Below are 18,840 nucleotides of genomic sequence, written 5' to 3'. Positions count from 1 at the left end.
AATTGTTTATACACTTATTTGTCAATTTGTAAATCTCTTTTTTATTTTTTTTATTTATTTATTTATTTATTTATTTTTTTCTGTGTGTTGTTGTCTCTGTGTACTGGAAGCTTATGTCACTAAAACAAATTCCTTGTATGCGTAAGCATACTTGGCAATAAAGCTCTTTCTGATTCTGATTCTGAAAAGAATAATTTCTCTGCATATTCTCACCTCTCGCCATTTATGGGACTGTTTTCAGTTCTAAGCAAAGTTGGTGTATGGAAGACAGAAAACCTGAAGATGATAATAATTCAGTATACTCGAAAATTTCTTAAAAAGACACTTTCAAAAAATGCAGTGATTTCCTTGTTTTATTTCTTAGTTAGAATGGGTATAACTTAACATTTTAACAAACTCCAAAAGCCGAATAATAAATAAAAGCTACTGATAAATCTCTGAAATAATTAACAATCAGTTGATTAATCATTCTAATCATTTCTGATTAATCGTTCATCAAAATCGTTTCTTGATGCAGCCCTACCTCACACCTGGAAGGACAGGATCAGAACTTGAACTACTTACTGTAATTTCCGACATGCAGACATGTAATTTATGACAGATTAGAGAAGATAACTGAGTGAATCCCATCCCACATGAATGGCAGTGATAAGGCTTCTCTCCAATGTGGATCCTCGCATGTACTTGTAGATGTGTTGAGCGTTTGAAGCTCTTGTCACAGTGTGAACACTTATAAGTTGTTTCTCGATTATGAACTGACTGATGCACTTTCAGTGCACCATATGAAAAAAAAGTCTTCCCACACTCAAAGCAAACTTGATCCTTTGCACGGCTGTGTCTTTTCTGGTGATATTTTAAAGCAGCAAACTCACTAAAACTCTTTCCACACAAAGAACACGCATGAGGCTTTTCCTCTGTATGAATTTTCAGGTGCTTCTTCAGGGCACTTGTCCTAAAAAACTGTTTACCACAATGGTCACAATCACATCGTCTTTTTCTAGAATGAGTACGCAGATGAGCTTTAAAAGCACTTGATATTCTGAAACTCTTCTCACACTGATCACACGAGTACGGCTTTTCTCCAGTGTGGATTTTCATGTGTTTGTTAAGGTTTCCTTTTTGTGAAAAGCTCTTCCCACACTGATCACACGTGTGCGGCCTCTCTCCAGTGTGGATTTTCACGTGATCGATAAGTGTTCCTTTGAGTCTGAAGCTCTTCCCACATTGATCACATGCATACGGCTTCTCTCCAGTGTGGATCCTCTCGTGTATTTTCAGATATTCTGAGCGTTTGAAGCTCTTGTCACAGTGCGAACACTTGTAAGGCGTTTCTGTAGTGTGAACGGTCTTGTGTTGTTTCAGGTCACCATCCGTATAAAAAGCCTTCCCACATTCAGAGCAAGCGTGATCCTTCACACCGCTGTGTCTTTTCTGGTGTATTTTTAATGCAATCTTCCGAATAAAACTCTTTCCACATGAATTACATATGTAAGGCCTCTCCTTTGTATGTCCTTGTAGGTGGCCCTTCAAGAAATCTGCTCTGGAGTTATATAGTCTTTCTCTAGAATGAGTACACAGGTGTACTTTGAAACAGCTTGAACTCTTGAAACTCCTCCCACATTGCTCACATGTGTACGGCTTCACTCCACTGTGGGTTTTCTTGTGTTGATAAAGGGTTCCTCTGCGTGTGAAACTCTTGTCACACTGATCACATGTGTAAGGCTTCTCTCCACTGTGGATCTTCATGTGATCATTAAGGCCTTCTTTCCGTTTGAAACTCTTCCCACACTGCTCACAGGTAAACGGCTTCTCTCCACTGTGGGTTTTTACGTGTTCGTAAAGGGTTCCTCTTTGTGTGAATCTCCTTCCACACTGATCACACGTGTACGGCTTTTCGCCAGTGTGGATCCTCTGGTGTTCATTAAGGGTTGCCTTTTCTGCAAAGCTCCTCCCACACTGATCACACGTGTGCGGCTTCTCCCCTGTGTGGCTTTTCATGTGTTTGATAAGGTTTCCTTTGTGTGTGAAACTCCTGCCACATTGATCACACGTGTGCGGCCGCTCTCCAGTGTGGATGTTCATGTGTTCTTTAAGGTTTCCTTTTTCTAAGAAACCCTTCCCACACTGTTCACACGTGTGGAGCTTCTCTCCAGTGTGGGTTCTCATGTGTTTGTTAAGGTTTCCTTTCTGTGTGAAATTCTTCCCGCAGTGATCACACGTGTGCGGTTTCTCTCCATTGTGGACATTCATGTGTTGATTAAGCATTTCTTTGAGTCTGAAGCTCTTCCCACATTGATCACATGCATACGGCTTCTCTCCAGTGTGGATCCTCTCATGTCTTTTCATATATATTGACCGTTTGAAGCTCTTGTCACAGTGCGAACACTTGTAAGGCGTTTCTGTAGTGTGAACGGTCTTGTGCACTTTTAGTGCACCATATGAAAAAAAAGTCCTCCCACACTCAGAGCAAGCGTGATCCTTCACACCGCTGTGTCTTTTCTGGTGTATCTTTAATGCAACCATCCAACTAAAACTCTTTCCACATAAATAACATATGTAAGACTTCCGCTTTGTATGAACTTTAAGGTGGTCCTTCAGGATATCTCCCCTAAAAAGTGTTTTACTGCTTTGGTCACGGTCATCTAGTCTTTCTCTAGAATGAGTAAGCAGGTGATCTTTAAAACCACTTAATTTTCTGAAACTCTTTCCACACTGATTACATGTGTATGGTTTCTCTCCAGTGTGGATCCTCATGTGTTCAATAAGAGGTTGCTTAAGTCTGAAACCCTTTCCACACTGATTGCATACGTGCGGCTTCTCTCCAGTGTGGATCTTCATGTGTACATTAAGGGCTCCTTTTTGTGTGAAACTCTTTCCACACTGATTACACGTGTAGGGCTTCTCTCCAGAGTGGGTTTTTAGGTGTGCATCAAGGTATGCTTTTTGTGTGAAACTCTTTCCACACTGCTCACATGTGTAGGGCTTCTCTCCAGAGTGGATCCTCGTGTGTTCATTAAGGGTCGTTTTTAATCTGAAGCTCTTCCCACATTGACCGCATGAGTACGGCTTCTCTCCAGTGTGGATAACCATGTGTTTTTTAAGGGTTGATTTTAATCTGAAGCTCCTTCCACATTGACTACATGAGTACGGCTTCTCTCCAGTATGAATGTTCACGTGCTGTTTAAGGGTTGCTTTTAATCTGAAACTCCTTCCGCATTGACTGCATGAGTACGGCTTCTCTCCAGTATGAATATTCACGTGCTGTTTGAGGGTTGATTTTAATCTGAAGCTCCTTCCACATTGACTACATGAGTACGGCTTCTCTCCAGTGTGGATAACCATGTGTTTTTTAAGGTTTCCTTTTATTGTGAAAGTCTTTTCACACTGATCACACGCATACAGCTTTCCTTCAAGATTACATTTTATGCCAATATCAAGATTTCGCTCGCATGAGAGACTCTTTCCGCTTTGAGGCCAAGTGAAAGATATATTGTCTCTGCACGACGTTTCTTCAGTTTTGACATGATGGTTCTCCCCTTCTTCAATTAGTTCTTCAATCGGGTCTAAAATTAAAGTAAAAAAAAAGGTAAATCTTAAAAAATTGCAAAAAGGCGCAATGTGTAAGTAAAAGGACGTGAAAACTGAGACAACAATGGGAAGTATAAACATTTTGATGCGTTTATTTGAATTGGGTACATTTATTATCCAATTATTATTTTAAAGACTATATGCACAGGTTTTGAAGTGATAACTTTTTATAAATGTTTGATTAACGACTTTTTACGAGTTAGGGTTGTAACATTTTCAGAATTAAAAATATATTACAAATTTAAAAGTGAAACCATTGAGATATTTATTCTGAGCTATACCTTTCATTTGTTAAAAACCAGTTAAATAAAACTATACTGGTTACTAATGTTTCCTGAGATAACGGGAATGAGCATTGCATTAGGAAGGGAGGAAGAGCAGAGAGAGTTATAACTTTCCCTGAAAGGGATTGAAAGCACATGAGGCACATAGCTTATTCTCAGACTAAGGCCCAATCCCAATCCTACCCCTTAGCCCTTCCCCTTAGCCCTTCCCCTTTCCCCTACCCCTACACCTCCGTTTCGTGCGTTCGCGTGAAGGGGTAGGAGTATCTCGATTCTCTTTTGGTTGGAGGGGTAGGGGTAAGGGCCAGATAGCCCTTCAAATGAAGATTTTTCAGGACCACACTTCAAAGGTGAATGAATTATCTTGGCAACATGGAAGCTACCGCAAACAAAAAGACACATAAATGTAAGATTTTTTGGCATAAATAAAGATTTTAACGAAAAGTAATCATTTGTTTAATGTTACATTCAATTGTGAGTTTATATTAACGGTCATGTTACTCAAAGAAATGTTTGCAAAAAATCGCTAATATTTGCTAAAGTCATATCATTACAGACTGCATGATAGTGCCACAGCGTAAGTCTGATCAGGGCGATAACTGCCGTAGACTATAATTAGAAATCGCTAAACCATTTGCTCATATATTGCCTATTGGAGAGAGAAAGAGAGAGAGAGAGAAATGGAGGTTGCGTGTATTCACGTCGGTGGGTTTATCTTTTTATTTTGAGTTTACTTTGTATTCGCGATTGTATTCTCTCGTTGCTGGAAAATATAATGTAGCGATTCAGTATTTAAACTGTATTTAATAAAAGTCGTGGGGCAGCGTTGACAAGTTAATTTTCTCCTGGATGTGTGAGCTGTGCGATTTCTGATATGTGTGTGTGTGTGTGTCAGTAAGCAGCTCATTAATACAGAGCAATAATTAAAGGCTCTAATGCACACCAGTATATGTGTGTATTGTAAGAGCTAGACGACGAATGATGACGTGTGACGTCATGGTAGTGGTGTCCCAATCCTTAGGGAAATATTTTCTCCCCTACCCCTAGGGGTATAAAATAGAATTGGGATTGGGCCTAAGAACAACTTTACTGTCATTAGGGTCAAACTCGAAGCAGGACTTGTCCACTGAAGGAGCCTGCAAGTTGCTCACTCACTTGACCAAAGCCAAAACCAGTGGGAGGACAGAATTTAGCAAGAGAGAACGGAGGTTAGTCGTTCGGAGCACCTCAAAAGGAGGGCCTCAAAGAGCCTTGAGTACCATGGACAAACTGTAAGACTGTATATTGGTAAGCCACCCTCTTGAACGCAAATCTCAGGAATGGTCTGTGACGGGGGCTATATGAATATGAATTTATGCATCTTTCAGATCCACCAATAAAACCAATCCCCTGGGAGGATTTGCAAGAGCGTAGCATCCTGAACGGCTGCTTTACCAGGGTGCAGTTCAAATGTCTCAGATCGAGGATTGGCCTGAGGCTGCCATCCTTTGGAATGAAGTAGCAGCGACTGTAAAAGCTCAACTTGACATAGCTCTCCATGGGGGCTCTCTCCACAATACCCTTTGCTAGCATGGTTTGGACATTGGCTCAGAAGATGTGGGGTGAGACCAAAGTGTAAATCATGAATTAAAGCGAGGTGGTATGAGGGGGGTCCAGCCTCGGTCCAGCCTCAGCCTGGCTTTGGTTAAGCAGGTGCTGATGATGCTTTAAGGCACTGCCGAGACATGACACTTTGGATTGGCACACTTGGGGAGGAATGACATTCGCTTGTGATGACTTCTGAGATGGCATTAAGTGTTAAGGCTGATTTATACTCAATAGATCCGCAAGTTTGCCTCCTTCGCAAAGTTTGGCAAATATGACGCCCTCACAGTGTTGCCGGATGTTAGCTTTGAGTGCGCACAAACTCATTTCACGTGGTGGTGTGCACGCCATTTTTTGACATCCGAAGATGCACCCCTTTAGTGTGAAACCCTTTAATTATATTTGCTTATTAAAAACTGCATATTAAACTAAATATTTTTAAGCCAATTAAAGAAATGTGTCCATCTAACTGTTAATGACAGGTTAGCTAGCAATAGTAAGGTCATTAAAGGATTCACAAGGCTGAAACATCCTTTGGAGTGACAAATAATGTCCACCGGTGTGACACCTATACTGTCACACTGGAGGACAAAGATGTCCCACACGATGTCTCTTAAGAAGCATTTTAAATAATTAAACAAGATTTAACTCCTTTTTATTTATTTATTTTTAACATGTTCATTGTTCTTAAATGCAATAATTACATTGATCAAAATTGTTCTGATGTTTTTGTCCTATGATGTGACCAACATAAAAGAACTACAGATTTTTTATTTTTTTTTATCTTAAAAATCTTAGAAACATTTGAGTATTGCATTCATGGAGATATAATCATCATTCATCTTAAAAATGTATCATTTTCAGCAGGTTTATAACAATGTGTACAACAATGAAGATACATCTCTCGTGTCATTTTTATATTATTAAGAGTTTTCTTTTCTCTTAATTGTCAAGTATGAGTATAACTGTACTAGCCAATGGCGATTCTACTGCCAATGGTTACATTGCTTAACCTTTGTGATGTTATTTCTTTTAAAACAACTGATGATTTTTGTCTAACTGCAACCACTGAATCTGATGGACTGCTTAAAGTTTTATATACTTAGTGAAGAATCAGGAATATACACCAACCTATTTGTTGTTCAGTATCTTCCTGTTTTATTCCGCAGGGCTCTGGGTCAGTCATGTTTTCGACTTTCTTTCATATAAACTCTTTCATAAACTGTTGTGGGAGGAGCTGAACTGTAGGAGAATTCCTGTGTGGTTGGAGCAGATCTGCCAAAATCAAAAATTAATCAGTTGTTAGATTTTTAAGCAGAAATGGGAGGCAAAAAAGATCCCAATGAAATTTTGGCTTAATCGGAAACATTTTTTTTTTTTTTTCATATAAATTTTTAGGCCTTCTAAAACAAAAAAAAAGTGTAATGTAATGTAGACTAAGATGGTACAACAAATAGAGGGTTGAGTTCTAAGTTCAGGGACAATGTACATACTTTTTCTTAAATTTGCATACTGAACTTGGGTTAGAGATCTTAATTTAGAAATCTGAAAGTCCACCAGATTAAATAATTTATCTTTAAAATGTACAAAATGCTCTCCGACACCCTGATGGGACTGAGGTCCACCCATCATAATCTCACAAAATCATGTGGAAAAAAAAAATTATATGACACTGTTCTCAAAATCAAATCATCTTATAATAGAAATAAGCTACTTAAATATGTGCTTAGACCCTCTCATCTCCCTACAGGCTTACCGTTAGTTACCGATAGTTTTGAACACTAGCTGGTTATGTATTTACTCAAACAAATTATTTTGGATCATTATACAAAATAAAAAATAAAAGTTACATACTGCAGCTTTAATGCAGACTTAAGATTAATAGAGAATATTTTGAATTTGAGACAAAATATATTTTTAAACGCGGCTGGAATAATTAATTAATTAATTAAATAGATAAATCTCACAATGCAACTTGATCAATCAACCTCTCGCTGTGACGCTGCACAGGATTCTGCTGGGTCTTAACGCCCTCATCAAACGTTCACAAAACAAACAACGATTTGTCCAAAAATAAATTATATTCAATTAAGTGCTTGTTATTCATATGGTCTGGGTGGTCAGACTGCGTAAGCCTGAATATACGGGACTTACTAATACCTTAAACACGGGACGATTCCGTATTAATCAGAATGGTGAGCAACCCTACTGCTAGGCTAAATGTTTATTTCAGTTAGCAGACGCCAGAGAAGAGGCACAAATACAACTCTACCAGATTAAAACAACACAAAAATGACATGTTCAGCTTTAGCAAGCTGTGTTTTAATAATTGTATGAATATACGAATGACCTCACCTCAGAATTCTCAAAGCTGTGTGATTGGGATAGCCATGACTACTTTTTCTTCTTGTTTAAGGGATAACTGCTGCAGGTTGGAGAAATGGGCGTGGCGAAAGGGTCCTCATCGGTGGATCAACGGCCAATCAGCCTTAACCATACAAATACGTCATTGCTTTAGACTGAAAAAGGAAAGTGTGATGCTACATAAATATATTAGTATTAGGTCAGGTTAATAATGGATAAAATAAGGCGTTAAAAAATGATTAAATCATTTAACGCAAACAAGACCTGTTCGTTATCTTACATTGCATGCAGTTGTCAACTAAACAATTACAGAAAGCACATACTTTGTGCTAATAATGAGCCCAAAATGTTACAGAATTAGCCTAATTAAGAATAGATGAAAGATACATTTCCAAAAGTACAAACATTATAATTTTAAAAAAAGTTTAAAACGTTATTATTATTATTATTATTATTATTATTATTATTATTATAGTATATATAGGCTATTTTCAAATGAATTATTCAAATTATTCAAAGGAATATTTGTTAGTTTTATTTATCATATGTACTTATGATAAATAATGTATTTGCAATATGTATTTGCGTATGTATTTTTGCAATATGGTTTTGTAAAATCTGGCTCATTTATTCAACCATTGTGATCTGTTTGCTATTTTTAACCCACTACTTGATTTTTTGTCAATTGTTTTAAAACTAGTTAGTGTCAGTTCGACTCACATCATTTTTTTGTTGTTGCTGTTGTTGTTGTTTTTTTTTTTGTTAGGGACAATGCTCATTGATCAACAGACAAATAACTTGCTGTAAAGAAGCCAGAGTTAGCTACAAGTGCTAGTTTCCATCTGTTGTCCCTAGCCAGATCTTAACAGGCACCCTAAAATACAAAAGTCAATAAAAAGACACTATAAAGTTAATAAATACAAAAGCAATGTAATAAATACAGCAGGAATTTTAAAACATAAACATACCTTCAAACAGACAATATATTGCTCAACTCACCTAGCCCTCGATGTAGTTACAGTATAAAGTGAATACAATATAAATAAAAAAGGGAAATGAACAAAGAAGAAAAAAGTATGTTCATGGACTTAAATATCTGGTGTATGGTTACAATTATAATTGTCCCTAAGCCAAACTTTAAGCTGTTTTTTTTTTTTAAAGAGGAGATACTATTACACTCCCTTAACTCATTGGGCAGACTATTCCAAATTTATAATATGCAAATTTAATTCATTATAATGGTAGTATTTGAAAATCACAACAACTGTGAAACCAAAGCATACAAAAATGTATTGTCTGTATTTAATACATAGACCATAACAGATATTTAAATTATCACTGAATTAGGAAATGTCTCTGATTTCTATTTCAGAAATCTGTATCACTTCAATTCTGCAATGGCGTCATCGCTATTGGAACACCTATGGTGTGACGAATGTAAAATGTGGATTAAATGTTGCAATGAATGATCCACTCTACAAACTGGAAATAGAGAAGATATAGTTTGCTTATGTTTATGAATTTAATAAACTCAGTTATCATTATCCTGGTAGCCTTCAGTAAAATCACCAGTCTAAAATCATTTAACATGATGGGTATTTATTTACTTTTTATTCACACTGACAGGAAATAATATTTCCCAATAACTTTAAACAGATTTTTACATTTTATGAGCATTTTTTACTTTATAATCACTGTTAATAAAAAGTTAGTCTTTACGATTGAACCGAATCATTTAAATGGTTGATTCATTCAGGAATGAAACACTATCATGTTGCTCAGAGATTCAAAACAGCGCTGTGACTGTGTTTGGAATGATTTTTGTTAGCGAAATAGAGCAAAAACAGGTAATACAGGGTATAAAACAAAAGTCCCTTAAATAACTTATTGTTTATTGAGCTGATGTAAAAAAATCAATATAACATTTTTAATCATGGTAATTTATTTGGAGAAAAACAGCACTCTTCATATATGAAGTGGTATAAAAATTCACACACATATAACTTGATTTTGGAACAGCCCCATGTCTTACTATTCTAATTTAAATGATTGATTAAAATGTAAGAATTTGACAAAATATCACGAATAAATATAATAAGGTAGGTAAAATTGCCTAACTTAATATTACATGGTAAAAAAAAAAAAAAAAAAAATATATATATATATATATATATATATATATATATATATATATATATATATATATATATATATATATATGATGATTTAATTAGATTTTGGACCATAATGCCTTACTATTTTAATTCCTGCAGACAGCACATTTGTGGGACAGTTCTGGGCCGAAACTGCCTGCTGTCTGGGTTTAGATTATTGATTAAAATGTAAGAATTTGATAAAATATCATGCATACCAGTACATCTAATAAGGTAAGGGAAAATTGCCTTATAAATGTAAAAATTTCCTTTTAGATCAATTAAAAATGTACACTTGCAATGTAGAATATATATTTCTGAAATTATTATTTCCATTACTTAAGGTTTTCTTGTTGTTCCTGTTGTTTATTTGATGTCCTCTTAACCCATTGATCCATTTGTCCACCCTGTCATCTTGCTGTCCACCCTCATAATCTTTTATGAAAATAAACAAGTTAGCAAAACCTTTTGTGTGATTTCTTTATAAAGAAATGAGGGCCAGTTTGTATTCATTGAAAGTTCGACCATATATCTTTTGCCGTTTGGTTTTATTTTAATAAAGAAAGTGCAACTTTTGCATATTTTATAGGGTTACTAATATGTTGCTGTAATTTACATTTTTCAAAAGACTTTTCCCACTAAGTAAAATGTATTGTTGAGAAAGGGACAACTTATCTTTCAGAAAACCTACATTTTATAATCATTATGAAAATGTATACTCGACTCTAAATTTGTGGCATATTTTGTGGTTTAATCAAAAATTGTCTGCTTGCAGTTATTCTATTTTAAGTGCAGGATTTCTAAGTCTACAGTCTCCTTAATATAACAAATATGAAGTTTAATAGAAAATCGCATATTTTTATTTTGGAAATGATGAAGTCTCACCGGCACGTGCCCAGTAAAAGGTGTCTATAGCCACGCCCGTTTGCAATCTTCAGCTAAAAACGAAAGTTACGAAACCGCTAAAACTGCATCTTTGGCGGTATGCAGGGAGGGAGAGTTTGCGCGGAACTGTTTTCCTGGTCCCGCTCCCGCGATTTTTTGTCCATTCCCGCTCTCATGCTCCCGCAACCATTCTAATAATTAGAACAGCCAGGTAGGATATAATAAAGTTTGAGTTTTTATACTTGGGGAGGGCATGAGCTAGTTTTGTCACGCAGACCTGGAAATTGATGGCGCAGAGCAGCTCTCAGTTAAGTGAAGCGTACGCTGATTTCTTTTAAAATAGCAAAACAACAGTGTTTATAACTCTATCAGTCATGTTATGCGCAAAATCGCGGGATGGCGGGACCCACGCGCGCTATGTTTTTTGGACCGCCACTTCCGCCCTCTTTTTTTTATCCTCCTTCTTTTTTTATGGATGTCAATGGAATCTTCAACATGTTTTACAATTAACAATACTTGCGTTGGGAACTGTAGGCTATATTATACCTTTTTAAAAATATATATATTTTCAAGAGAAGACATGGAATCTCGCGACAGATGAGACTCATCCTTTTATTTATATTTTTTTATATTTGAGCCCCTAAACTCTCTGCACAGTTACATTAAGGGGTTATGATGATTTGCCCCGCCCACTATAATCAATACGTGGACGCAGACCCTCTTTGTTCTCACTCAGGTGCGTTAACAGATTACAGACTGTCTGAGCCGTTCAGGAATATGGTTTACACATTTATTTTTTACTTATGGTTTTTAGAGGGTAAGTTACACAATTTAATTTTATGGCTTTGTGTAGCCCAGTCCTACATAGTGAATGGACCAACCATGCGTTTTGAAATAAGTTGAATCAATTATTTCACAAAATTATTCGGTGAATGAAATACTGGTTACGTCTGTCTGTATGACGGAGTAAATCATCATGCATGAACATGCATAAAAACAACTTTTAAAATAATATTGCAATGTTTCATTGAAAGTGTTATTTATTGAATACAATTAACAAATCCTTTAGTATTATTATATGGTCTGTATAGTATGCCTTTATGCGTTTGGTAGTTTTATGGAGAGCTTGGTTAATCAAGGACAATTCTTCCTTTTTTAAGTACAAATGTGTCATTAAAATAAAAATGCATTACTTATTTGAAAGCAAGCAAAATTAGCAAAAAGACATGAACTTATGCTTTTAGGGGGCACAATTATAAAATTTACCTCAACCTACTTTAAGTATCATTTATTTAGTCGTGTTTCACCATGTCAGATAGTCTGCAGTCTCTAGAAGTAATTTATAACTTCAACTAGAATGAATATTTCATCATGTTTCGTTTATTTGACAAGCAACTTTGTTTTGTAGTGCCAGGGGCATCATGAACTTATTTTTTTGAGGGGGCACAAGTATGGCACGGGGTTTCTCATGCTTATCATGTGACACACTGCAGCCGCAATACCACTGTATAACTGATATAGACTTATGTCCCTACTGAAAAAAAAACTTATATGAGTTAGCTTTATGCGCATCCATATCACATAGCCGGCAGCCATATCACCCTGGAGCCCAAGACCAGTTGCCCACTGAAGCTAAGCAGGGCTGAGCCTGGTCAGTACCTGGATGGGAGACCTCCTGAGAAAACTAGGTTGTTGCTGGAAGAGGTGCTAGTGAGGCCAGCAGGGGGTGCTCACCCTGTGGTCTGTGTGGGTCCTAGCGCCCCTGTGTAGTGATGGGGACACTATACTGTCAACAAGCACCGTCCTTCGGATGAGACGTTAAACCGAGGTCCTGACTCTCTGTGGTCATTAAAAATCCCAGGATGTCTTTCGTAAAGAGTAGAGGTGTGACCTCGGCATCCTGGCTAAATTCGCCCATTGGCCTCTGACCATCATGGCCTCCTAACAATCCCCATATCTACTGATTGGCTTCATCACTCTGTCTCCTCTCCATCAGTAAGCTGGTGTGTGGTGGGCGTTCTGGCGCACTATGGCTGCCGTCGCATCATCCAGGTGGATGCTGCACACTGGTGGTGGATGAGGAGATACCCCTAGACTATGTAAGCGCTTTGAGTCTCTAGAAAAAAAAGCGCTATATAAATGTAAAGAATTATTATTATTATTATTATTATCCATTTGGATTACTGTCATGTGTTTCATGAATGGGCTCATTCCTTTGAATGGTTTATGCTCCAGGGAGAGAGTTTAAAAGGTATGAAGTGTGTAATGATGGACTAAATATCCCTTCCCTGATTGTTCTCACTCAAAAGTGCCCTTCGGAGGCAGAGCGTTTGGAACATAGCCCTAGATAGTTACTGGAAGGTGAGTTTGGAACTAAACACATTGAATAATAGTGGCAATCATGACTCGATTCAACTGATTAAACTTTAATCAAATATAAACCTCTGACAAATGCATACATGTGAGAAAAAAAAAGGTAAAATTTGATAAAAGGCCCTCCCGGGGTCAAAGCAGTATTTTCATCTCATCATATTTCACTCGTTAACATCATTTACAAAATGTATTTTTACTTTTAAATGTTTTGCAGGTTTTAAGTTGACACCGCAGGGAATTCAGTCATATTCTTTCTCCCAGAATCCATCACACTTGAAAAAGTCCTCGAGCTTATCGACTGGAAATGGTAAATAATTATCTCCTTGGATGTAGACCAGTAATGTCAGGATGCTCCTTGCATCTGGTGTGTTTTTATCATTTATATGCTTAATACATTTCACTCATATTTTGTTATTTTAAAGACAGATTCTGCATTATATCCGAGAAGAGATTCTGTGATTTGTTGTTTTGTTTTGAAGTGTGTTTTTTTGTTCATACAGATAAAACAGTGACGATATCCGTGATGGAGGGAGATTCTGTCGCTCTAAACACTGGAGTTACTGAACTACAGACAGAGCATCTGATACTGTGGACATTTAGAGATCAAAATTCAGAGACTCGTTTAGCTGAAATCTACAAAAAGATCAAATCTGTATATGACATTAAAGAGAACAATGAGAGATTCAGAGACCGACTGCAGATCGATGAGCGGACAGGATCTCTGACCGTCACAAACATTAACAAATTACACTCGGGACTTTATAAAGTACAGATCATCAATGGAGATGTGAAGCACAAGAGCTTCAGTGTTGCTGTCTATGGTGAGGTGCTGTCTAAAAAGTTGTTGTTTAAAATCGGCATCTGTCCATGCATTTTATATTTGATTATTTAAATTAATTATGATCTGTACGCACATTAATTTCGGCTATTGATTTCTCCTAAAATATTTTTTCTCTCATGTTTCAGGTCTTCTGACTGCTCCTGTCATCAGTGATTCTCCTCGAAACCTTTCCATTTCAGAGAGATCACTGAAGCAGTATTGTTCAGTGCTGTGTTCAGCTGTGAATGTGAGTCATGTGACTCTCTCCTGGTACAAAGGAAACAGTTTATTGTCCAGCATCAGTGTGTCTGATCTCAGCATCAGTCTCTCTCTACCTCTGGAGATCGAGTGTCTGGATGATTCATACAGATGTGCGGTCTCTTATTCATTCACTAACCAGACTAAACACCTCAGCAGCACTGATCTCTGTCAGACATGTTTAGGTATGTCAACACTGGAGGTTTTTCACCAAAATATGTCTGCTAATACTGTTTTGCAGCGTTTATCTCTAAATGATAAATAAAAGAGCTCATTGTCACATTGTCTGTGCTGTACCTTGGCCCATAAATTACACTTTACTGTTATACACTGCAGTGTATTTTAATAACTAGAAACTTTGCATGTTTTAAGCAAATAAATGGCAGATTAACTGACTATTCAAATTTAGTTTAGTTCCCAAAGAAGTTCAAAATCAGTCTCACGGTCCTTTTCCTGAGTCTTCACTCGTTTTCAAGAAACATCTAAAGCACCAGCACTTAACCAACTAATACTAGCACTTTTCCCTTTCTTGTCTTTTCATTTATACATACTGTATATATATATATATATAAAAAAAACCTGGCTATGGGTTTTGTACTAGACTAACTGAGACTTGTCATGGCACTTGTATACTGTTGTTGTTCTCTTGTTGATCTGGTTGCTTCTGTTGTTCTCATTTGTAAGTCGCTTCGGATAAAAGCGTCTGCTAAATGATTGAATGTAAATGTAGTTGCGTCTTTTAAAATATATATACCCCACTAGATCTGTTGTTGTTTCATCTGGATTGAAGTCTGGTGAGACTGGTTTACAGTAATGACTGGTTTTGCTTTATTCATTGCAGATGGTCAAGCTGTGTCTGTGAAAGCGCTGATAATCGCTGCTGTATTTCTGCTGCTTCTGCTAGCGGTCTCAGTTTTAGCTGTGAAGATGTTCTGTCGCAGCGGGAGATACAAAGAAGCAGCACAAGAAAGCAAGTATTACCTCTTTTTATGACATTATAGTGCACAAAATTGCCGACAAATTCTTGTAACCTCAAATCTTTTATTTTTATTTATTTTTTTGTAAATGTATTTTTACTAAACAGCTATGGAAGAGGTGGATCATGCTAATCAAACATTTACTAAAAACATAGCTCAGGATACGGTAAGATATGTTTGTTATTATCTGCCCTTTTTATAGGTGATTTTCTTGCCATTTTCTTTTGTGCACTGAATAATGAAACCTGTCATAAATCATTTTTATCTTGTTCAAATATGACTCAAGATCTAAAATGACACTCGTGATCTACTGATAGGCTAGTATTTTGGTATTAGTTCAGTTTTTTTGTGTTGTTGTGCATGTACTCACATCTTTAAGCTCTCTTGAGAAGATGTTGATTCCAGCAGGATGTTTAATTTTCCATTTTCATTCCAAGTCTTGGTGAGATTTGGACTTATCACAGTATTTCTCCTAATGATTTAATGATATTATTTGGTAATTTTGCTGCTTTGATTTTCTAAATCTTTGTACTGTAAGCAGATGTAGTTCCAGTACTGTCTCTTTCTGATGTGTGTCTCTTTTCTTACAGGGAGCCAATGGACAGAATCATACAGATAATTCAGAGGTGGCTTTCAGATGATGATCATTCAGACCATATTATCATAGCACTCAGTTTATTAGCATGAGTATCTTGGGACATACGTTTCTATGTAAAAAAAAGCTTGAATCCTCAAAGGTAAACTACAGTCTTTATTATAAATGGCTGTATTTCATTGTAGTAGTACTTCACAACAGACAATCATCTGGGGTCCCTAGTCTGTTTTTGACGCACGCTGCATCCAAACCACACAGCAAATACAAAATAGAAGTAAAACAATCATGTACATTTAAAAATTAACACCTTGTACTGACTCCCAATCGTAGGTTTACATTAGGCTACTATATTCTTGCTAGAAGGCCAGAAATAGATGACGAGAGGTTCCTCCTCAAAGTTGAAGTTGTAGGAGTGGAATAAATAGGATTAAACACACAAAAAAAAAATCAAGAAAAACAATGTTGGACAGGCAAATCACGGCCTTAAGAAACTGTGTATTCTGAGTAGTATACAGTATGAAATGAAAGATTTAATCCAAGTATGCACTTGAGTGTCATATTGCAGAATGTCACCTTTTTTTCAAATAAAGTTTTTCTAAATAATGCTGACACATGTAAACCACAACTAACAGTGGACTGATGTTTATTTAGGTTATGGCTTTCGTGAATGTTTTCAGTAATTTGTGTGTGTTTTTGTATATATATAAAAGCTATATTAACAGCTGTAATAAAATCTGCTGTCTGTTTTTGGGTCAGTGAAGCTTATGGAGTCAGTTTTCAAACTCGTGTGTCTGTTATTTGTAGTAAGTAAATGGGCATGTTTGTGTGCAAGGTGAGTTTTACATACTGTGACTCATCAATAAGGATTTTACCATTTGGTTTGAGTGTTTTAGAGATTGAGGTGTATAGCTATTAGATTTTCTTATATTTTGCTGTTCATCTCTACACAGACCATGAAAAGTTGGTAGTTTTCAAAACCATTTATGAGAATGTTGTCAAATGCTGCTGTCTTCTGTTTATGTGTCATTTCATTTGAAATGTTCACACAGATTCTTATATGTGATTGGTTTGTTTAGCTAAGCTAAATTGATTTTAATTCATAATACACTTGGTCCTTTGTGTTGAACATTTTCATCATTGGAAATCTTTCAGTTTCAGGTGTGGTTGGTAATCCAGGTGAAGTGAGGTCAGTGTCAGGGATGGAGGAAGATTTTGTCACAAACACTGATTATATTTTTCATCATCCCAAGACGCACACTATTTTGATAGGCGAACTAAACCTAGTGCAAATGAGCTCCAGGTGTGCACACAGGCTGTTCACTTTCAGGTCTGACGGTTTGCCCTGTAGGAATAAACACAACAAGGATGATTCAGCTTCAAGGTAGAGATAATGAGCTATTACGTGTCTTATAGATGATTCATGTAATGGAAATTATACACAAGCCGGTCGTAGGATAATACAGATAATTATGGTCTTAGATAATGGTTTCTTATTGCAGAAAATGATGGAAAAGATCTGCAGGAGAGAAACATTAAGATGGTTTTGTTGATACGGACCAAACCAGTCACTGAATATATGTAATTTATATGTATATCATGGATCAACATTATTGTCCAAAAATACAGACTTAATCCAATCACTACCCCTAACCCTAACCCTACCCATCATTTATTCCTAAAATCAGTGCATGCTAGCTGATTAATAAGGGTGTATAAGCATCTAACCCTGATTTTGCTACGTATTTTATTTAACACTACTTGTCACAACACATTGCTCTTTTGTCGTTTTGTTTGCTTCTATTACCCTCATTTTTAAGTCGCTTTGGATAAAACCTAAAAGATTGAATGTAATTTATGCATAAACACACCAAGTCACAAAAAAATATTAAAGCTATCCCATGACTTTATCACTTTTTTCTTCAACATCGTGAAGGGCTCACATTCGTCCATTTTTGCTTTTGGCCTTCATAGACATTACTGATTATTATTTTACTTCTTCGTGTATTTATTCATGTTCATTGTCAATTGTCAGTTATTGTATTCAGCTGAGAACTGTTGTTAAGAGCACTGACATTTTTGCTGCAATTTTACTTCAATAAACAAAAGGACCTAATTCACACAAAATGCTATTGCATGCTTATTGTTTTAATGTAAATACCTACAGGCTACACTCTAAAAAAAACTTTCCCAAGTCCAATAATTAGCAAAGATATTGAATTCATGGTCCATATTGTTATATGTATTTTGATTTATGCATAAAATTCTGAAGTGCTCACATACAGTACTCTGGCATTCATAAACAATTGTTTTTACATTAACAAATGGACGGAGGCACATTGTAACTCTAAACTCAATTGTGCATTTCAGATACTGTCACATCCTGCAATCTTGTCATCCGCAAAGAAAAATGCCTCTCGATCACACAAACATAATGATGGACTTACAGGCGTCATAGAGGATTGTGAAAAATACAGTGTTTCACTGAAACTTGATCTTCATTAAACTGATTTCTGTTTCTATTTTTGATTTACTTAAGTATTTATTTATGGTCAGTGTGAATTGTCATTTATTAATGTATTCTGCTAATAACGGTTGTTAGATCGCTGTCATTTTTGCTACAATTTCAGGAAATAAAATACAAGTACCCATAAATGAAACAACATGCTGTGTTGTATTTTTGATCAAATAAATGCAGCCTTAATGAGCATAAGAGACTTCTTTAAAAAACATTACAAGTAAAGAGCCGTAGTATATATATATGCATTAAAGGGTTAGTTCAACGAAGACAATGATGAATGGAGTCGTAGTTTTTGTTATTTTTGGACCAAAATGTATTTTCGATGCTTCAAAATATTCTAACTGACCCTCTGATGTCTCATGGACTACTTTGATGATGTTTTTCTTACCTTTCTGGACATGGACAGTATACCGTACACACAGCTTCAATGGAGGGACTGAG

At 36.3% G+C, this 18,840-nt stretch overlaps 2 protein-coding genes across 2 annotated transcripts; one reads left to right on the top strand and one right to left on the bottom strand.

Moving 5' to 3' along the window:
• Nucleotides 1-335: 335 nt before the first annotated feature.
• On the bottom strand, nt 336-7,964 carry LOC113092177 (zinc finger protein 721-like). The gene is made up of 3 exons (XM_026257791.1): nt 7,812-7,964; nt 6,588-6,731; nt 336-3,563 (listed from the first exon to the last, which is right to left on the bottom strand). Exons 2-3 carry the CDS (start codon nt 6,640-6,642, stop codon nt 520-522), a joined length of 3,099 nt encoding a protein of 1,032 aa, XP_026113576.1. The 5' UTR covers nt 6,643-6,731; nt 7,812-7,964; the 3' UTR covers nt 336-519.
• Nucleotides 7,965-10,934: 2,970 nt separating this feature from the next.
• On the top strand, nt 10,935-18,068 carry LOC113092180 (uncharacterized). The gene is made up of 6 exons (XM_026257797.1): nt 10,935-11,594; nt 13,446-13,538; nt 13,732-14,052; nt 14,198-14,494; nt 15,151-15,452; nt 15,877-18,068. Exons 1-5 carry the CDS (start codon nt 11,531-11,533, stop codon nt 15,300-15,302), a joined length of 927 nt encoding a protein of 308 aa, XP_026113582.1. The 5' UTR covers nt 10,935-11,530; the 3' UTR covers nt 15,303-15,452; nt 15,877-18,068.
• The last annotated feature ends 772 nt before the right edge of the window (nt 18,069-18,840 follow it).

The sequence above is a fragment of the Carassius auratus genome, unplaced genomic scaffold (assembly GCF_003368295.1).
Source record: "Carassius auratus strain Wakin unplaced genomic scaffold, ASM336829v1 scaf_tig00214501, whole genome shotgun sequence".
Lineage (NCBI taxonomy): Eukaryota > Metazoa > Chordata > Actinopteri > Cypriniformes > Cyprinidae > Carassius > Carassius auratus.
The sequence above is the reverse complement of the archived record's forward strand: the minus strand, read 5'-3'. Positions and strand labels throughout refer to the sequence as shown.

Bases quoted from the DNA above. Each gene is read 5' to 3' on its own strand.
- LOC113092177 (XM_026257791.1), bottom strand. From the start codon at position 6,642: ATGACTGACCCAGAGCCCTGCGGAATAAAACAGGAAGATACTGAACAA. The intron at 3,564-6,587 runs GTTGGTGTATAT...CTTTAATTTTAG, and splicing joins AGATACTGAACAACAAATAG to ACCCGATTGAAGAACTAATT.
- LOC113092180 (XM_026257797.1), top strand. From the start codon at position 11,531: ATGATGATTTGCCCCGCCCACTATAATCAATACGTGGACGCAGACCCT. The intron at 14,053-14,197 runs GTGAGGTGCTGT...CTCATGTTTCAG, and splicing joins CTTCAGTGTTGCTGTCTATG to GTCTTCTGACTGCTCCTGTC. The intron at 14,495-15,150 runs GTATGTCAACAC...TATTCATTGCAG, and splicing joins TCTCTGTCAGACATGTTTAG to ATGGTCAAGCTGTGTCTGTG.